Source organism: Zonotrichia leucophrys, chromosome 5, assembly GCF_028769735.1.
Source record: "Zonotrichia leucophrys gambelii isolate GWCS_2022_RI chromosome 5, RI_Zleu_2.0, whole genome shotgun sequence".
NCBI classification, from domain to species: Eukaryota; Metazoa; Chordata; class Aves; order Passeriformes; family Passerellidae; genus Zonotrichia; species Zonotrichia leucophrys.
The window spans coordinates 59,472,398-59,490,289 of NC_088175.1; the positions used below are offsets into that span (position 1 = coordinate 59,472,398).

At 37.6% G+C, this 17,892-nt stretch overlaps 1 protein-coding gene across 2 annotated transcripts in view; it reads right to left on the reverse strand.

Annotated features, from left to right (window-relative positions):
* Nucleotides 1-650: 650 nt before the first annotated feature.
* Nucleotides 651-17,892, reverse strand: part of NIN (ninein) — an 84,438-nt gene continuing 67,196 nt past the window's right edge. For both annotated transcript variants that reach the window (XM_064715948.1, XM_064715945.1), the window contains 2 exons: nucleotides 9,177-9,290; nucleotides 651-4,112 (listed from right to left, as the gene is read on the reverse strand). In XM_064715948.1, coding sequence (XP_064572018.1) covers nucleotides 3,909-4,112; nucleotides 9,177-9,290 — 318 coding nt within the window. In that variant the 3' untranslated portion in view covers nucleotides 651-3,908. The remainder of the gene's footprint in view (nucleotides 4,113-9,176; nucleotides 9,291-17,892) is intronic.

Genomic DNA, 17,892 nt, shown 5'->3' on the forward strand with positions numbered 1-17,892 from the left:
CTTGTCATGAGGGGCCCAGAGCTGGACACAGCAGCGCTAGACCAGGGAGGACAGAGCAGGGACCCACTGTGGTCCCCTCCAGCTTTTCCCACCCCTTGATTTTGTCAAAAGCTTGCAACAAACACTCAATATTTCTGTCAATACTTCAATATAAAGGCAAAGAGTAGGGATGCAGCTTCAGCTGAACATAAGCCAAGGTGTGTTCATAACCTGTCAGGTTCTTACACTTAAATTTCATACTTTCATAATGCAAAAAGCTTTTTCATAGCCATCAAACCATCCCTTTTATTACTGTGTATACCTTTGATACTACTTGCAATATTTACAACATCCATGGGAAGAGAAGCTGTGGCTGCCCCTGGATCCCTGGAAGTGTCCCAGGCCAGGTTGGACAGGGCTTGGAACAACCTGGGACAGTGGAAGGTATCCCTGCCACAGCAGGATGGAATTTAGGTGCCTCCCAACACAAATTATTCTGATTTTTCATGTTGGACAAAACCCAAAAGACACAAGTATGCATCGTACATTAATGTATTTTTTATGCTCATTATAAATAATGTATCAGTTGCTTCATCTCTCAGCTTTACATGATGTTCTAAGGACAATATATTACACCAGAACAAAACAAACTCAATAGAAAAAAAATAATATACATTTGTTTTCCTTTATACACAAGTTGTTTGTCATGAAACGACACCGAACAGAGATTGGACAGGTAAATGATGGAAAACCTGAGTGACAGGGATGGCATTTGCTGGAAGTAAACAAAAGGATTTTACTCTTTATCAATCCAGACTGTTCCCCCCTGCTATACCTAACATATAACCCGGCTAAAATAAAAAATGTTAATATCCTGTTTCTTTCCCCAAGCAGAATTCAAACAACTCCATTTTTCCTTGTATTTAAAGTCCCACTTGTGCCACAATGAAGACTTTTCAATCATTCTAAACTGACAAGCAGCACTTGAGCTGCGTGAATTTTGTACACCTCTGTTTAACCTGGGGCCTGTCCCCAACCTGAAATGTCTGTGTGCCTTTATTTTCACAGTGATTCATAAAGTGAGAGCTGAAAACATTTAAAACACCTTCTGGTAATGAAGTAGTTCATATCTGACATGGCAGGACCTGTTGTAGGAACAAGGCCTAAAAGTTCAGTGATTTCTGACTGCAACAATAACATTAAATACTTTGGTTTTTTTGCCTATTCTGCATAGGAGACACATTCATGCACAAAACACCCCTAATGCTTAATAAATTATGTGTTTCTATGCTTAATTTCAGTAGCCTGGGCTCTGTAAAACAGCTGCTTTTCTTCTGAGCTGCCACACTGAACTCAGGAGCAAGGTGTGGAAGCAGCTCTGCCTTTCTCTGGGATCCCTCCCTGTGGGAAGGGATTGTCCTGAGGCACCCCAACCACTACAGTACAGCAAGGCAAAAGGCACTTCTGGGAATTAATCCACACAAATCTTCCTGTGAAATCGGAGTTTTTACCAACAGCATGTTTTCCTCCTCCTCTCTCCCGTAGTTAAGTTGGTTTTTTCTGAAGTTTAGTGAAAGTACAGCAAAGTAGGATAGGGGAGAAAGGGAAAAAAAACCAAAAGTCCCTTTTCCCTATTTCTGCTTCTCCCTTTTTGGTGCTGTGCTCCAGCAATGTCTGTTATAAAAGCCTGGTAACTACCAGGAGATTAAAAGAATTAGTGAAATAGTCCAGCCTTTAAATTGAGCAACATGAAAATAATTGCACAATGATTTAAGTGAAATATTCATTCTTTCTTTTTAGACTTTGGTCACAGACACAAGTAAATCAAGGTCAAGGTATGAAGTAGTCTTAAAATGTACTAGGTAATATTTTTTTTTTTTCCAAATACAATATTTCTTTTGTTTCCTGGAATTATTTTGGAACTTTGTTGATTTCCAGAGCATGGGTTTAGGGTGTGCTCAGTTCCCACTTTGCCCTGGTACCCACAGAGAGATTTATTAACATGTAACTCAGACCTCTTGGTGATGAAAACACCAATAAATCACTACTTCAGCTTTTCAAACCCTCAGATTTCTATCATTTTAAGACACTTCCAGTTTGTGAAAATATTTTTGAAGCCTCTGAAAAATCTATAAACCCTTGAATTTGGGATGACTTGGAGAAATCTCCACTACATGCAATAAGAAGAGCACAGCAGTGAAATAATTTATGAGGACTCCAATGTGATGCTATTCCATGATTCTATTTCTGTTTCCACTTTGTTGCCTGCACAAAGCAATAGAGGAGGAAAAGGAGGAGGAAAAAGTCCATTTTCAGTGAGTGGAGTGTTTCCTGTCTCTAGTTCAGCCCACAACTCCAGAGACACAGGGAACATCCTCTCAGCCACATCAGTAAATCTCATTTTCCATCTGCTCCTTCACAGCTTGCAGCAGTTTTACCCCAGTTTCTGGAGGAATTTTGGCTCCTGACACAATGATCTGCTTGCCAGTGGTCTCTGAGACAAAACACCTCCTCCTGCCCCTCCCAGTCTTGCATTTAAAGAGGTCCAGTTCAAGTACTCCAGAATGGCCCCAGTTTATGTTTATTTACCATGTTTAATTGTGTGTGACTGGTCTGGGGAGGCAGGGCAGGATAACCCACACCCCATCCAGCTGCTCCTCTGGCAAACCCCTCTGTCTTGAAGGTGTTCCCCAAAAAAATTTCATTTTTCCACTCATCCCAAACCTCGATGCTCCTCTGGAACCTGGGCAAGGAGCACCAAGGAAATACTCACCCAAATCCAATTTGTTTTGTGCTGCTTGCCCTCAGGGGTGCTTACCTCCCTCTGCTGACATTTACACCCACATTTACACCCACATTTACAGCTGATTGAGGCTGCTACTCCCTGAGTTCTTCGTGATTACACCGAATGTGTTTCTTCACAACTAATGACAGATTCTGCACTAGGATTATCACAAAAGACAAGACTTTTCCAGATGATTCCTCAGGTCAGAGCAAATGCTGCATTCCTGGCAAAGCCCCATGCTCATGAGGGTTCCACCACCAGGATCCCACTGACAAAATCATCCCGGTGCCCCTCTCCATTCTTCTTTAATAAACACACTGCACTGCTTTACTGAATTTACAAATCACACAAAGCTCCCAGCTCTGCTTCTCCTGAGTGACTCTTCCTTGGTTTACCTTATTTCCATGTACAAAACCAGTAAGGCCTCTACAATTCAGAGTTGTCTGGCAGCACAGCTTAAAAATAAAAAAGGAAATGATAGTCTTTATTTGCTAGTTGGGAAATTCCTTCAGATGAAATATTGTCACACTTAGTTGGAGGCAGTAGTCTAGTTCTGTATTTTAAATAAATCTCTTTTTTTTCTGAGCTCTGCAGAGAAACAGCCATGAAGAACAACCCAGAAGCCTAATGAATAATTGCTATAGAGAAACCAGAACCAGTTCACAGGACACACAGCCCACAGCAGCAAAGTCTTGCCTTCAATTCCATTTTTGCTGAGTGTTGAAGACTGACCCATCAGCATTTCTAGGTTTGGAGCTATTTTAGAAAGCTGAAAATATTAAGTTTTCAGTTCAACAATCTGAGTTTTCTTTAGGCCGTTGCTTCAATCTAGATGATCCAATACAGGAAATTCAGAATTTGGATTGTAATGAAAGCCAAGGCATCAAAGTAGATTAACCTAGAAAAACATAACTTTTGGGTTTTTTTACATAGTGATGATTATTTTTAGGCAAAACTTTGCAGAAACCCAATTTGGGAACCAACAAAATTCTCCTTTGGTAGTGTCCATTTTGGGAATCAGCTCTGTGCTCTCTGGGGAGGCATTTGTAACCAAAACTCATTCAGTAAAAAAAGGCAACGCCGTGAGAAGCTGAAATATTCCCATTTCAGTAAAGTGCAGGGGCTGTGACACACAACAGCTTTGCTATGACCTGATCTCTGGGCTGAAGGAGGGAGAGGCCAAATTCTTCACTATTCTGTTGAGGTTGGCAATTTTCTCTTCCAGCAGATAATTCTTCCTCTCTGCACTTTTCTGCCTCTGCTCTGTCACCTCCAGGGCCTTCAGCAGCTGCGCGTTCTCCACGTAGAGATCCTTGACCATGGCATCTGCCTTGGTGTTCTTGGAAAGCTGGGAATGGGACAAGGGACTCAGCAAAAGGCAAAGAAAAACCCAAAAAGAGGTGGGAAGTAGGTGAATGTGTTAATTATAATTCAAATATCAAAATAAAACCCCACTCCTCTCATTAAAAACCCAGGGTCTTTAGAGATAATAAAAAAGTTTTTGAGAAAATCTCAGAAATTTTTGAGACTGGAAAGGTTTTTTTGGGGTTGGTAACTCTTGGTGTTCTTGGAAAGCTGGGTGGGAATGGGACAAAGAACTCAGCAAAAGGCAAAGAAAAACCCCAAAAAAGGTGGGAAGTAGGTGAATGTGTTAATTATAATTCAAATATCAAAATAAAACCCCACTCCTCTCATCAAAAACACAGAAAGGTTTTTAAGGAGATGGGGTTGGTGACCCTTGGTGTTCTTGGAAAGCTGGGAATGGGACAAGGAACTCAGCAAAAGGCAAAGAAAACCCCAAAAAAGGTGGGAAGTAGATGAATGTGGTAATTATAATTCAAATATTAAAGTAAAACCCCACCCCTCTCATTAAAAACCCAGGGTCTTTAGAGATGCTCAGAAATTTTTGAGACAAGATTTTTTAAGGAGATGCAGTTGGTGACCCTTGAATGTGTTAATTATTGCTCAAATATCAAAATAAAACCCCACTCCTCTCATTAAAAACGCAGGGTCTTTAGAGATGCTCAGAAATTTTTGAGACTGGAAAGGTTTTTTTGGGGTTGGTAACTCTTGGTGTTCTTGGAAAGCTGGGTGGGAATGGGACAAAGAACTCAGCAAAAGGCAAAGAAAAACTCCAAAAGAGGTGGGAAGTAGGTGAATGTGTCAATTATAATTCAAATATTAAAGTAAAACCCCACTCCTCTCATTAAAAACCCAGAAAGGTTTTTAAGGAGATGGAGTTGGTGACCCTTGAATGTGTTAATTATTGCTCAAATATCAAAATAAAACCCCACTCCTCTCATTAAAAACCCAGGGTCTTTAGAGATGCTCAGAAATTTTTGAGACAAGATTTTTTAAGGAGATGGAGTTGGTAACCTTGAATGTGTTCAATTATAGCTCAAAAATCAAAATAAAACCTCACTCGTCTCATTAAAAACCAGAAAGGTTTTTAAGGAGCTGGGGTTGGTAACCCTTGGTGCTCTTGGAAAGCTGAGGTGGGAATGGGACAGGGGACTCAGCAAAAGGCAAAGAAAAACCCCAAAAAAGGTGGGAAGTAGGTGAATGTGTAAATTATAATTCAAATATCAAATAAAACCCCACTCCTCTCATTAAAAACGCAGGGTCTTTAGAGAAAATCTCAGAAATTTTTGAGACTGGAAAGGTTTTTTTGGGGTTGGTAACCCTTGGTGTTCTTGGAAAGCTGGGGTGAGAATGGGACAAGGAACTCAGCAAAAGGCAAAGAAAAACTCAAAAGGAGATGGGAAAGTAGATGAATGTGTTAATTATAATTTAAATATCAAAATAAAACCCCACTCCTCTCATTAAAAACACAGGGTCTTTAGAGATGCTCAGAAATTTTTGAGACAAGATTTTTTAAGGAGATGCAGTTGGTGACCCTTGAATGTGTTAATTATAATTCAAATATCAAAATAAAACCCTATTCCTCTCATTAAAAACCCAGAGTCTTCAGAGATGCTGTGGAAGTTTTGAGACTGGAAAGGTTTTTAAGGAGATGGGGTTGGTGACCCTTGAATGTGTTAATTATTGCTCAAATATCAAAATAAAACCCCACTCCTCTCATCAAAAACCCAGGGTCTTTAGAGATAATAAAAAAGTTTTTGAGAAAATCTCAGAAATTTTTGAGACTGGAAAGGTTTTTTTGGGGTTGGTAACCCTTGGTGTTCTTGGAAAGCTGGGGTGAGAATGGGACAAGGAACTCAGCAAAAGGCAAAGAAAAACCCCAAAAAAGGTGGGGAAGTAGGTGAATGTGTTAATTATAATTCAAATATCAAAATAAAACCCCACTCCTCTCATTAAAAACCCAGAAAGGTTTTTAAGGAGATGGGGTTGGTAACTCTTGGTGTTCATGGAAAGGTGAGGTGGGAATGGGACAAAGAACTCAGCAAAAGGCAAAGAAAAACCCCAAAAAAGGTGGGGAGTAGGTGAATGTGTTAATTATAATTCAAATATCAAAATAAAACCCCACTCCTCTCATTAAAAACACAGGGTCTTTAGAGATGCTCAGAAATTTTTGAGACAAGATTTTTTAAGGAGATGGAGTTGGTGACCCTTGAATGTGTTAATTATTGCTCAAATATCAAAATGAAACCCCATTCCTCTCATCAAAAACCCAGAAAGGTTTTTAAGGAGATGGGATTGGTGTTCTTGGAAAGGTGAGATGGGAATGGGACAAGGGACTCAGCAAAAGGCAAAGAAAAACCCCAAAAAAGGTGGGAAGTAGATGAATGTGTTAATTATAATTCAAATATCAAAATAAAACCCCACTCCTCTCATTAAAAATGCAGGGTCTTTTGAGAAAATCTCAGAAATTTTTGAGACTGGAAAGGTTTTTTTGGGGTTGGTAACTCTTGGTGTTCTTGGAAAGCTGGGAATGGGACAAGGAACTCAGCAAAAGGCAAAGAAAAACTCAAAAGGAGATGGGAAAGTAGATGAATGTGTTAATTATAATTTAAATATCAAAATAAAACCCCACTCCTCTCATTATAAACCCAGGGTCTTTAGAGATGCTGTGGAAGTTTGGAGACTGGAAAGGTTTTTAAGGAGATGGGGTTGGTGACCATTGAATGTGTTCAATTATAGCTCAAAAATCAAAATAAAACCCCACTCCTCTCATCAAAAAACCAGGGTCTTTAGAGATAATAAAAAAGTTTTTGAGAAAATCTCAGAAATTTTTGAGAAAATCTCAGAAATTTTTGAGACTGGAAAAGTTTTTTTGGGGTTGGTAACCCTTGGTGTTCTTGGAAAGCTGGGGTGAGAATGGGACAAGGAACTCAGCAAAAGGCAAAGAAAAACTCAAAAGGAGATGGGAAAGTAGATGAATGTGTTAATTATAATTCAAATATCAAAATAAAACCCCACTCCTCTCATTAAAAACACAGGGTCTTTAGAGATGCTCAGAAATTTTTGAGACTGGAAAGGTTTTTAAGGAGATGGGGTTGGTGACCATTGAATGTGTTCAATTATAGCTCAAAAATCAAAATAAAACCCCACTCCTCTCATCAAAAAATCAGGATCTTTAGAGATAATAAAAAAGTTTTTGAGAAAATCTCAGAAATTTTTGAGACTGGAAACGTTTTTAAGGGGCTGGGATTGGTAACTCTTGGTGTTCTTGGAAAGCTGGGAATGGGACAAGGGACTCAGCAAAAGGCAAAGAAAAACCCAAAAGGAGGTGGGGAAGTAGATGAATGTGTTAATTATAATTCAAATATCAAAATAAAACCCCACTCCTCTCATTAAAAACCCAGAAAGGTTTTTAAGGAGATGGGGTTGGCAACCATTGAATGTGCTAATTATTGCTCAAATATCAAAATAAAACCCTATTCCTCTCATTAAAAATGCAGGGTCTTCAGAGATGCTGTGGAAGTTTGGAGATTGGAAGGGATTTTTTAAGGAGCTGGGGTTGGAGACCCTTGAATGTGTTAATTATTGCTCAAATATCAAAATAAAACCCCACTCCTCTCATTAAGAACCCAGGGTCTTTAGAGATAATAAAAAAGTTTTTGAGAAAATCTCAGAAATTTTTGAGAAAATCTCAGAAATTTTTGAGATTGGAAAGGTTTTTTTGGGGTTGGTAACCCTTGGTGTTCTTGGAAAGGTGAGATGGGAATGGGACAAGGGACTCAGCAAAAGGCAAAGAAAAACCCAAAAGGAGGTGGGGAAGTAGATGAATGTGTAAATTATAATTCAAATATCAAAGTAAAACCCCACTCCTCTCATTAAAAACCAGGGTCTTCAGAGATGCTGTGGATGTTTGGAGATTGGAAGGGGTTTTTTAAGGAGATGAGGTTGGTGACCCTTGAATGTGTTCAATTATAGCTCAAAAATCAAAATAAAACCCCACTCCTCTCATCAAAAACCCAGAAAGGTTTTTAAGGAGCTGGGGTTGGTAACCCTTGGTGTTCTTGGAAAGCTGGGAATGGGACAAGGAACTCAGCAAAAGGCAAAGAAAAACTCAAAAGGAGATGGGAAAGTAGATGAATGTGTTAATTATAATTTAAATATCAAAATAAAACCCCACTCCTCTCATTAAAAACCCAAAGTCTTCAGAGATGCTCAGAAATTTTTGAGACTGGAAAGGTTTTTAAGGAGATGGGGTTGGTGACCATTGAATGTGTTAATTATTGCTCAAATATCAAAATGAAACCCCATTCCTCTCATTAAAAACCCAGAAAGGTTTTTAAGGAGATGGGGTTGGTAACTCTTGGTGTTCTTGGAAAGCTGGGAATGGGACAAGGAACTCAGCAAAAGGCAAAGAAAAACCCCAAAAAAGGTGGGAAGTAGGTGAATGTGTTAATTATAATTCAAATATCAAAATAAAACCCCACTCCTCTCATTAAAAACCCAGGGTCTTTAGAGATGCTCAGAAATTTTTGAGACTGGAAAGGTTTTTAAGGAGATGGGATTGGTAACAGAGGGATTCAAATTGAATTAATTCTCATCAGGTGAATTCTCCTTTTCAGCATTTCTCCTCTAAGGATAAATTTAGTGCACAAAGAATCCACAAGCCCAGTGATCCCACAGAGATGCTTCCAAAAACCCCAAAACTGCATCAAACAAAGGATGAATTTGGGGTAGGAGGCCTTAAAGAAATCAATCTTTTCTCCTCAGGAAATTATTTATTTTTTCCTCCTTTTCCAAGCAACTTTTTCAATTAGCGCCCTCAGTTGAAATTTGATTTTTGTTTCTTGATTTAGGAAATTAATGAGAAGTCGATTCAGTCCCCAGGTTTGGAGTTTTGTGAATTTTGGGTGAACACGCTGCAGTTCAGCTCAGAATAAAATGAAATAAAACCGCTTTGAACTTTATTCTGAACAACAGCTGTCAGCTTTTTGCTTTCTTAGGGGTTTGGAGAAGGAATGGGGGAGGTTTGAGGAAATGCAGGAACACTTACTTGTTCTTTCAGCTGATTGACTTTATCTTGGAGAAGCCTCTTCACCAGCCTTAATTTCTGCTCCACGTCCATCATTCTCTCTTCCATCATTTTCAGGAGCTGCTCATGACCCTCCTGGAAAATTCAATTTATGTGAAAATCAGTTAAAAATCAGTTCCCATTCACCAGTCTGTTTTGTTTTTGTAGTTTGTGCTCAAGAAAATTGGTGGCCATCCACGTTTCAGTCTGATTTAGAGGCAATTAAATTAATAAACCTTTAATTAAAGCAAAATATTCATGGCATCACTCTCAGCGTTGCACTGGATTTCCAAGCAAGTTGCATTTGAAATTACCGAATCAAGGAAAAATTATATAAAATTCTAACTTCTCTCTTGTCTGTAACAGAGCTGGATAATTTCCTTTTCTTGTTCTTGGGCGCTGCCAAATTTCTGATGAATGTGGGAAACAAAATGCCAATTTAATGGTTTTAGAATAAAAATAAGTTATAAGGTCATGTTTGACAATGTAACTCTGCCATGCCAGAGATCCCTTAAAACTGACTAATATCCAAAAAGAAGGATTATAAACTACATTTTTTACATATTTTTAGATTAGTTTTCATAACCCTAAACTGGTTTTTCTTCAGCAAGGTGTTTGTAAGTAAAAGCATCATAATTCTGTGTCATGTTACACGAACACCTGAGGGAAAATTTCCCAAATAAATAAGAAACATCAGGAATTACAAAAGAACTTGAGTAATATCCAAAAGAAGTAGGATTATAAACTACATTTTTTACATATTTTTAGATTAGTTTTCATAACTCTAAACTGGTTTTTCTTCTTTTCCTTCAGCAAGGTGAGAGTGTAACTAAAAAATCATAATTGTGTCACGTTACACAAACACCTGAGGGAAATTTTCCCAAATAAATAAGAAATATCAGGAATTAAAAAAAAAAAACCCTTGAGTAATATCCAAAAGGATTCCAAATTCTTTTTTTTTTGCATCTTTTTAGATTAATTTTCATAACCCTAAACTGGTTTTTCTTCAGCAAGGTGAGAGTGTAACTAAAAGTGTCATAATTCCCTGTCATGTTACACGAACACCTGAGGGAAATTTTCCCAAATAAATAAGAAACATCAGGAATTACAAAAGAACTTGAGTAATATCCAAAAGAAGGATTCCAAACTTCATTTTTTGCATCTTTTTAGTTTAGTTTTCATAACTCTAAACTGGATTTTCTTCAGCAAGGTGACAGTGTAACTAAAAGCATCACAATTCTTTTACACCTGAGGGAAATCTTCCCAAATAAATAAGAAACATCAGGAATTACAAAAGAACTTGAGTAATATCCAAAAGAAACAGGATTCCAAACTTCATTTTTTGCATCTTTTTAGATTAATTTTCATAACCCTAAACTGGTTTTTCTTCAGCAAGGTGAGAGTGTAACTAAAAAATCATAATTGTGTCATGTTACACAAACACCTGAGGGAAAATTTCCCAAATAAATAAGAAACATCAGGAATTAAAAAAGAACTTGAGTAATATCCAAAAGAAGGATTCCAAATTTCATTTTTTGCATCTTTTTAGATTAATTTTCATAACCCTAAACTGGTTTTTCTTCAGCAAGGTGAGAGTGTAACTAAAAAATCATAATTCTGTGTCATGTTACACAAACACCTGAGGGAAAATTTCCCAAATAAATAAGAAACACCAGGAATTACAAAAAACCCCTTTGAGTAATATCCAAAAGGATTCCAAATTATTTTTTTTTTTTGCATCTTTTTAGATTCATTTTCATAACCCTAAACTGGTTTTTCTTCAGCAAGGTGAGAGTGTAACTAAAAAATCATAATTGTGTCATGTTACACAAACACCTGAGGGAAAATTTCCCAAATAAATAAGAAATATCAGGAATTACAGGAATTACAAAAAACCTCTTTGGATTTAGGAACTTTAAACGCTGACTGTAGGAAATTTGAGATTTTATTTTAATGCTGGTTTGTTACTCCAATTCCAGGCAGTCATTGGAGAAGATGAAAACCTGAGAAAGCAGCAACCCAAAATAAAACACCTTCAAACCCAAACCCATCCCACACCTGTGGAGGAGCAGAAATCAAAATTTGCTTCAGGCAGGGAGTTCCTCATTGAAACCCCAAAATGATCCCCTTGAGGGGGAGATTTAATTTCACTCCACATTTTATTTGCTGCAGCGCCAGCAACTCAAATCTGTGCATGAGGTTGCGTGATAATCTATTTTTATGAAAAAATTTACACCAGAGTCACCCAGAAAACAGTTTTACTGTGTGGGTGGAGGGGATATTTTTCTCAATTCATGGAATTTGATTGGAATTCAAAACCTGGAATTCACCATTCCACTTCCCATTGGTTGCAGGAGGCCTGAGGGAGAAATTATGTGGAAAATAAGAATTAGAGGGGTCTCAATTCCTGTCATCCCTGTTTTCCTGATTTTTTTTTTTTTGCCTTAAATATTCTCACTTCTCATTATTTCATGTTAAATGGGAGAAGTCAGCTTTAAGGTCATTTAAAATAGGAGAAAAAAAAAAGATATTTACAAGCAAACAGCTGAAATAATTCATGGCTCCAACATGAAAAATCACCTTAAAGAGGTGTTGTGCTCAACTATTAAGGTATTAAAATCCTAATTTAATTAAATTAGGATTAAATTAATTAATTAAATTCTAATAAATTACTAAGATTTTATTAAAATCCTAGTTTGAGACAAAATAAAAACGACAGAATTTTGTCCAATAAACAATAATTTCCCGTTTTTTATTTTATGGCCACAGCAGCAGAAGATTTCTCATTTTCTGAAATTTTCAGGTACATCTGCTAAAGAAAAGCTGAGTTTCTGTACTCTAGCACATCCCTACCACAAATATTTCCCAGAAGTCCTGATATAACAATGCTCATCATCAAAGATAAATATATTTTGTCTAAACCTTGTTCATTCTTGAAGTACAAATTATTGATTTCTATGAAGACAAGAGACATTATGCTTAAAAAAAAGATTTTATTTTTCATTTACATCCAAAAAAAAGTCATCTTTCCCTGTTAAAAAGTTTATACATCTTGTACAAAAATGCAGTATAAATACCCCAGGTTTTCTTCAAATCTCATATAAAATTAGTGCCATTTGAGAAAAATAGGCTCTTTCCCATACTGAACAACTGCACATTTTAAATAACATAAATAAAACCCGTTTGTAACAAATTTTAAAAAGCTTCTGGAAGCTTCTGAGCTTTCACAAAATAGCTTCTAGACAAATAAATAAGAAAATAACACTGTGGAGACTTTTTTTTTTTTGCTGGTTTTTGGGAGAAAAAAGAAAAACAAAAGGAAAAAAAGGAAAAGGGAAAACAAAAATAAATAAAGGAGAAAAAGAAAGGAAAATAAATAAAGAAAAATAAATAAAGAAAGAAAAAATAAAGAAAAAGAAAGAAAGAAAAAAATAAAGAAAAAATAAAGAAAGAAAAGGGAAAAATGAAGGGAAAGAAAGGGGAAAAATAGAGGGAAAAAATAGAGGGAAAAAATAAAGGGGGAAAAAAATAAATGGGGAAAAAAATGAAGGGGGAAAAAATAAAGGGGGAAAAAAATAAATGGGGAAAAATAAAGGAAAAGAATAAAGGGAAAAAATCATAAAGGGAAAAAAATAAAAGGAAAAAAATAAAGGAAAAAATATAAGGAAAAAATATAAAGGGAAAAATACAAAGGGAAAAATATAAAGGGAAAAATATAAAGGGAAAAAAAATAAAGGGAAAAAAAATAAAGGGAAAAAAAATAAAGGGAAAAAAATAAAGGGAAAAATATAAAGGGAAAAATATAAAGGGAAAAAAATAAAGGGAAAAACAATAAAGGAAAAAAATAAAGGAAAAAAAAGAAAAAATAAAAGAAAAAATATAAAGGAAAAAATATAAAGGAAAAAAATATAGGGGAAAAGATAAAGGGGAAAAATAATAAAGGGAAAAATAACAAAGGGAAAAAATAATAAAGGAAAAAAATAAAGGAAAAAATAAAGGGAAAAATAATAAAGGGGGAAAAAAAGGGAAAAAAATAAAGGGAAAAAATAATAAAGGGAAAAATAATAAAGGGAAAAATAATAAAGGGGAAAAAAAGGGAAAAATATAAAGGAAAAAATAAAGGAAAAAATAAAGGAAAAAATAAAGGAAATCAGGAAAAAAAGGGAAAAAACAAGGGAAAAATAAAGGAAGAAAATAAGGGAAAAATAAAGGAAATTAGGAAAAAATTAGGAAAAAATAAAGGAAAAACAGGGGGAAAAAAAAAAGCTTTGATCCTCAAGTTTCTGAGCTTATGCCAGTTGTGTGTGAGTGCCTATCATGGCAAGGAGCGGGCTCGGGAGCAGCCCCGCGCTCAGAGGTGCCCGATCCTGCGGCAGGAATCCGCGTGCACCGCTCGCTGCTCCGGGGGCGCGGCCTGCGGAGAGACGGAACGGGCACAGTTCACCGGGGAGCAGCGGCCACACACACTGAGGGCAGGAACGGCACGGCAGGGCAGGCAACGCGGGGCACGGGGAATACACACACACTGAGGGCAGGAACGGCACGGCAGGGCAGGCAACGCGGGGCAAGGGAAATACACACACACACACTGAGGGCAGGAACGGCACGGCAGGGCAGGGCAGGCAACGCGGGGCAGGGAAATACACACACACTGAGGGCAGGAACGGGGCACGGCAGGGCAGGGCAGGCAACGCGGGGCACGGGGAATACACACACACTGAGGGCAGGAACGGCACGGCAGGGCAGGGCAGGGAAATACACACACACACACTGAGGGCAGGAACGGCACGGCAGGGCAGGCAACGCGGGGCAGGGAAATACACACACACACACACACTGAGGGCAGGAACGGCAGGCAGGGCACGGCAGGCAACGCGGGGCAGGGAAATACACACACACAGCAACGGACGGAGGAGGAGCAGGAACAAGGAGGCACGGCAGGGCAGGCACGCGGGGCACGGGAAATACACACACACACACTGAGGCAGGAACAGGGCAGGCAACGCGGGCAGGATACCACCACACTGAGGCAGACGCAGGCAGGGGGAACGCGGAGGGAAATACACACACACACACACTGAGGGCAGGAACAGGGCAAGGCAGGGCGGGCAACGCGGGGCAGGAATAACGCAACGCGGGCAGACGCACGGCAGCAGGGCAGGCAACGCGGGGCAGGGAAATACACACACACACACTGAGGGCAGGAACGGCACGGCAGGGCAGGCAACGCGGGGCAAGGGAAATACACACACACACACACTGAGGGCAGGAACGGCACGGCAGGGCAGGCAACGCGGGGGCAAGGGAAATACACACACACGGGGCAGCAACACTGGGCAGGAAGGCAAGGGCAGGGCAGGCAACGCGGGGCACGGGAAATACACACACACACACACTGAGGGCAGGAACGGCACAGCGGGCAGGGCAGGCAACGCGGGGCAAGAAGGAATACACACACACTGAGGGCAGCAACAGGGCAACGGCAGGGCAGGCAGACGCGGGGCAAGGGAAAAACACACACACACACTACACCACAGCACACAGCAACGCTGAGGGCAGGAAAACGGCAGGAACGCGCAGGGCAGGCAACGCGGGGCAGGGAATACACACACACACACACGAAAACACAAGTGGCAGGGGGACTGCAGGGATATCGCGGCAGGAATGAACACAGCACGGAAAAATTGCTGTTTTGCTGTTATGTGTAGTACTTGCTCAACTGCATTTTTCTTTTACAGCTGTAAATATCGATATTAGACTCAAATCTGCAATATGTATTAGTTATTTTTATTAGCTCCAAGCATTGACATCAGCACAGCAATATTTTCTGTTTTACAGCGGTAAATATCAATATTAGCACTGCAATATTTTCTGTTTTATAGCTCTGAGTATTGACAGCAGCACTGCAATATTTTCTATTTTACAGCTGTAAATATCAATATCAGCACTGCAATATCTTCTGTTTTATAGCTCTAAGTATTGGCATCAGCACTGCAATATTTTCTATTTTACAGCTGTGAGTATTGGCATCAGCACTGCAATATTTTTTTATAGCTGTAAATATCAATATTAGCACTGCAATATTTTCTATTTTATAGCTGGAGGTATTGTCAGCAGCCCTGCAATATTTTCTGTTTTATAGCTCTGAGTATTGGCATCAGCACTGCAATATTTTCTATTTTATAGCTGTTGGTATTGACAGCAGCACTGCAATATTTTCTATTTTATAGCTCAAAGGATTGACATGAGCACTGCAATATTTTCTATTTTACAGCTGTAAATATCGATATTAGCACTGCAATATTTTCTGTTTTATAGCTCCAAGTATTGGCATCAGCACTGCAATATTTTCTATTTTATAGCTGTGAATATTGACATCAGCACTGCAATATTTTCTATTTTATAGCTGTAAGTATTGGCATCAGCACTGCAATATTTTCTATTTTATAGCTGTAAGTATCGATATCAGCACTGCAATATTTTCTGGTTTACAGCGGTAAATATTGACATCAGCACTGCAATATTTTCTATTTTATAGCTGTGAATATCGATATTAGCACTGCAATATTTTCTGTTTTAGAGCTGTGAGAATTGGCATCAGCACTGCAATATCTTCTATTTTATAGCTCAAAGGATTGACATCAGCACTGCAATATTTTCTATTTTATAGCTGTGAGTATTGGCATCAGCACTGCAATATTTTTTTACAGCTGTGAATATCGATATTAGCACTGCAATATTTTCTATTTTATAGCTCCAAGTATTGACATCAGCACTGCAATATTTTCTATTTTATAGCTGTAAATATCGATATCAGCACTGCAATATTTTCTATTTTATAGCTGTAAATATCGATATTAGCACTGCAATATTTTCTATTTTATAGCTCAAAGGATTGACATCAGCACTGCAATATTTTTTATTTTATAGCTGTAAATATCAATATTAGCACTGCAATATTTTCTATTTTACAGCTGTAAATATCGATATCAGCACTGCAATATTTTCTGTTTTATAGCTGTAAATATTGACATCAGCACTGCAATATTTTCTATTTTATAGCTGTGAATATCGATATTAGCACTGCAATATTTTCTGTTTTACAGCGGTAAATATTGACATCAGCACTGCAATATTTTCTATTTTATAGCTGGAGGTATTGACAGCAGCACTGCAATATTTTCTATTTTACAGCTGTGAATATCGATATTAGCACTGCAATATTTTCTATTTTATAGCTCCAAGTATTGACATCAGCACTGCAATATTTTCTATTTTATAGCTCTGAGTACTGGCATTAGCACTGCAATATTTTCTATTTTACAGCTGTAAATATCAATATCAGCACTGCAATATTTTCTATTTTATAGCTGTAAATATTGACGTCAGCACTGCAATATTTTCTATTTTATAGCCGTAAATATCGATATTAGCACTGCAATATTTTTTATTTTATAGCTGTAAATATCAATATTAGCACTGCAATATTTTCTATTTTATAGCTCTGAGGATTGGCATCAGCACTGCAATATTTTCTGTTTTATAGCTCTGAGTATTGGCATCAGCACTGCAATATTTTCTATTTTACAGCTGTAAATATCAATATCAGCACTGCAATATTTTCTATTTTATAGCTCCAAGTATTGGCATCAGCACTGCAATATTTTCTATTTTATAGCTGTGAATATTGACGTCAGCACTGCAATATTTTCTATTTTATAGCTCCGAGGATTGACATGAGCACTGCAATATTTTCTGTTTTATAGCTGTAAATATCGATATCAGCACTGCAATATTTTCTATTTTACAGCTGTAAATATCGATATTAGCACTGCAATATTTTCTATTTTATAGCTGTGGGTATTGGCATCAGCACTGCAATATTTTCTATTTTACAGCTGTAAATATCGATATTAGCACTGCAATATTTTCTATTTTATAGCTGTAAATATTGACATCAGCACTGCAATATTTTCTATTTTATAGCTGTAAATATTGGCATCAGCACTGCAATATTTTCTATTTTACAGCTGTAAATATCAATATCAGCACTGCAATATTTTCTATTTTACAGCTGTAAATATCGATATCAGCACTGCAATATTTTCTGTTTTATAGCTGTAAATATCAACATCAGCACTGCAATATTTTCTATTTTACAGCTGTAAATATTGACGTCAGCACTGCAATATTTTCTATTTTATAGCTCAAAGGATTGACATCAGCACTGCAATATTTTCTATTTTATAGCTGTGAATATCGATATTAGCACTGCAATATTTTCTATTTTACAGCTGTGAATATCGATATTAGCACTGCAATATTTTCTATTTTACAGCTGTGAATATCGATATTAGCACTGCAATATTTTCTATTTTACAGCTGTGAATATCGATATCAGCACTGCAATATTTTCTATTTTATAGCTCAAAGGATTGGCATCAGCACTGCAATATTTTCTACTTTATAGCTGTGAGTACTGGCATCATCACTGCAATATTTTCTGTTTTATAGCTGTAAATATTGGCATCAGCACTGCAATATTTTCTATTTTATAGCTCCAAGTATTGACATCAGCACTGCAATATTTTCTGTTTTATAGCTCCGAGTATTGGCATCAGCACTGCAATATTTTCTATTTTACAGCTGTGAATATCGATATTAGCACTGCAATATTTTCTATTTTACAGCTGTAAAT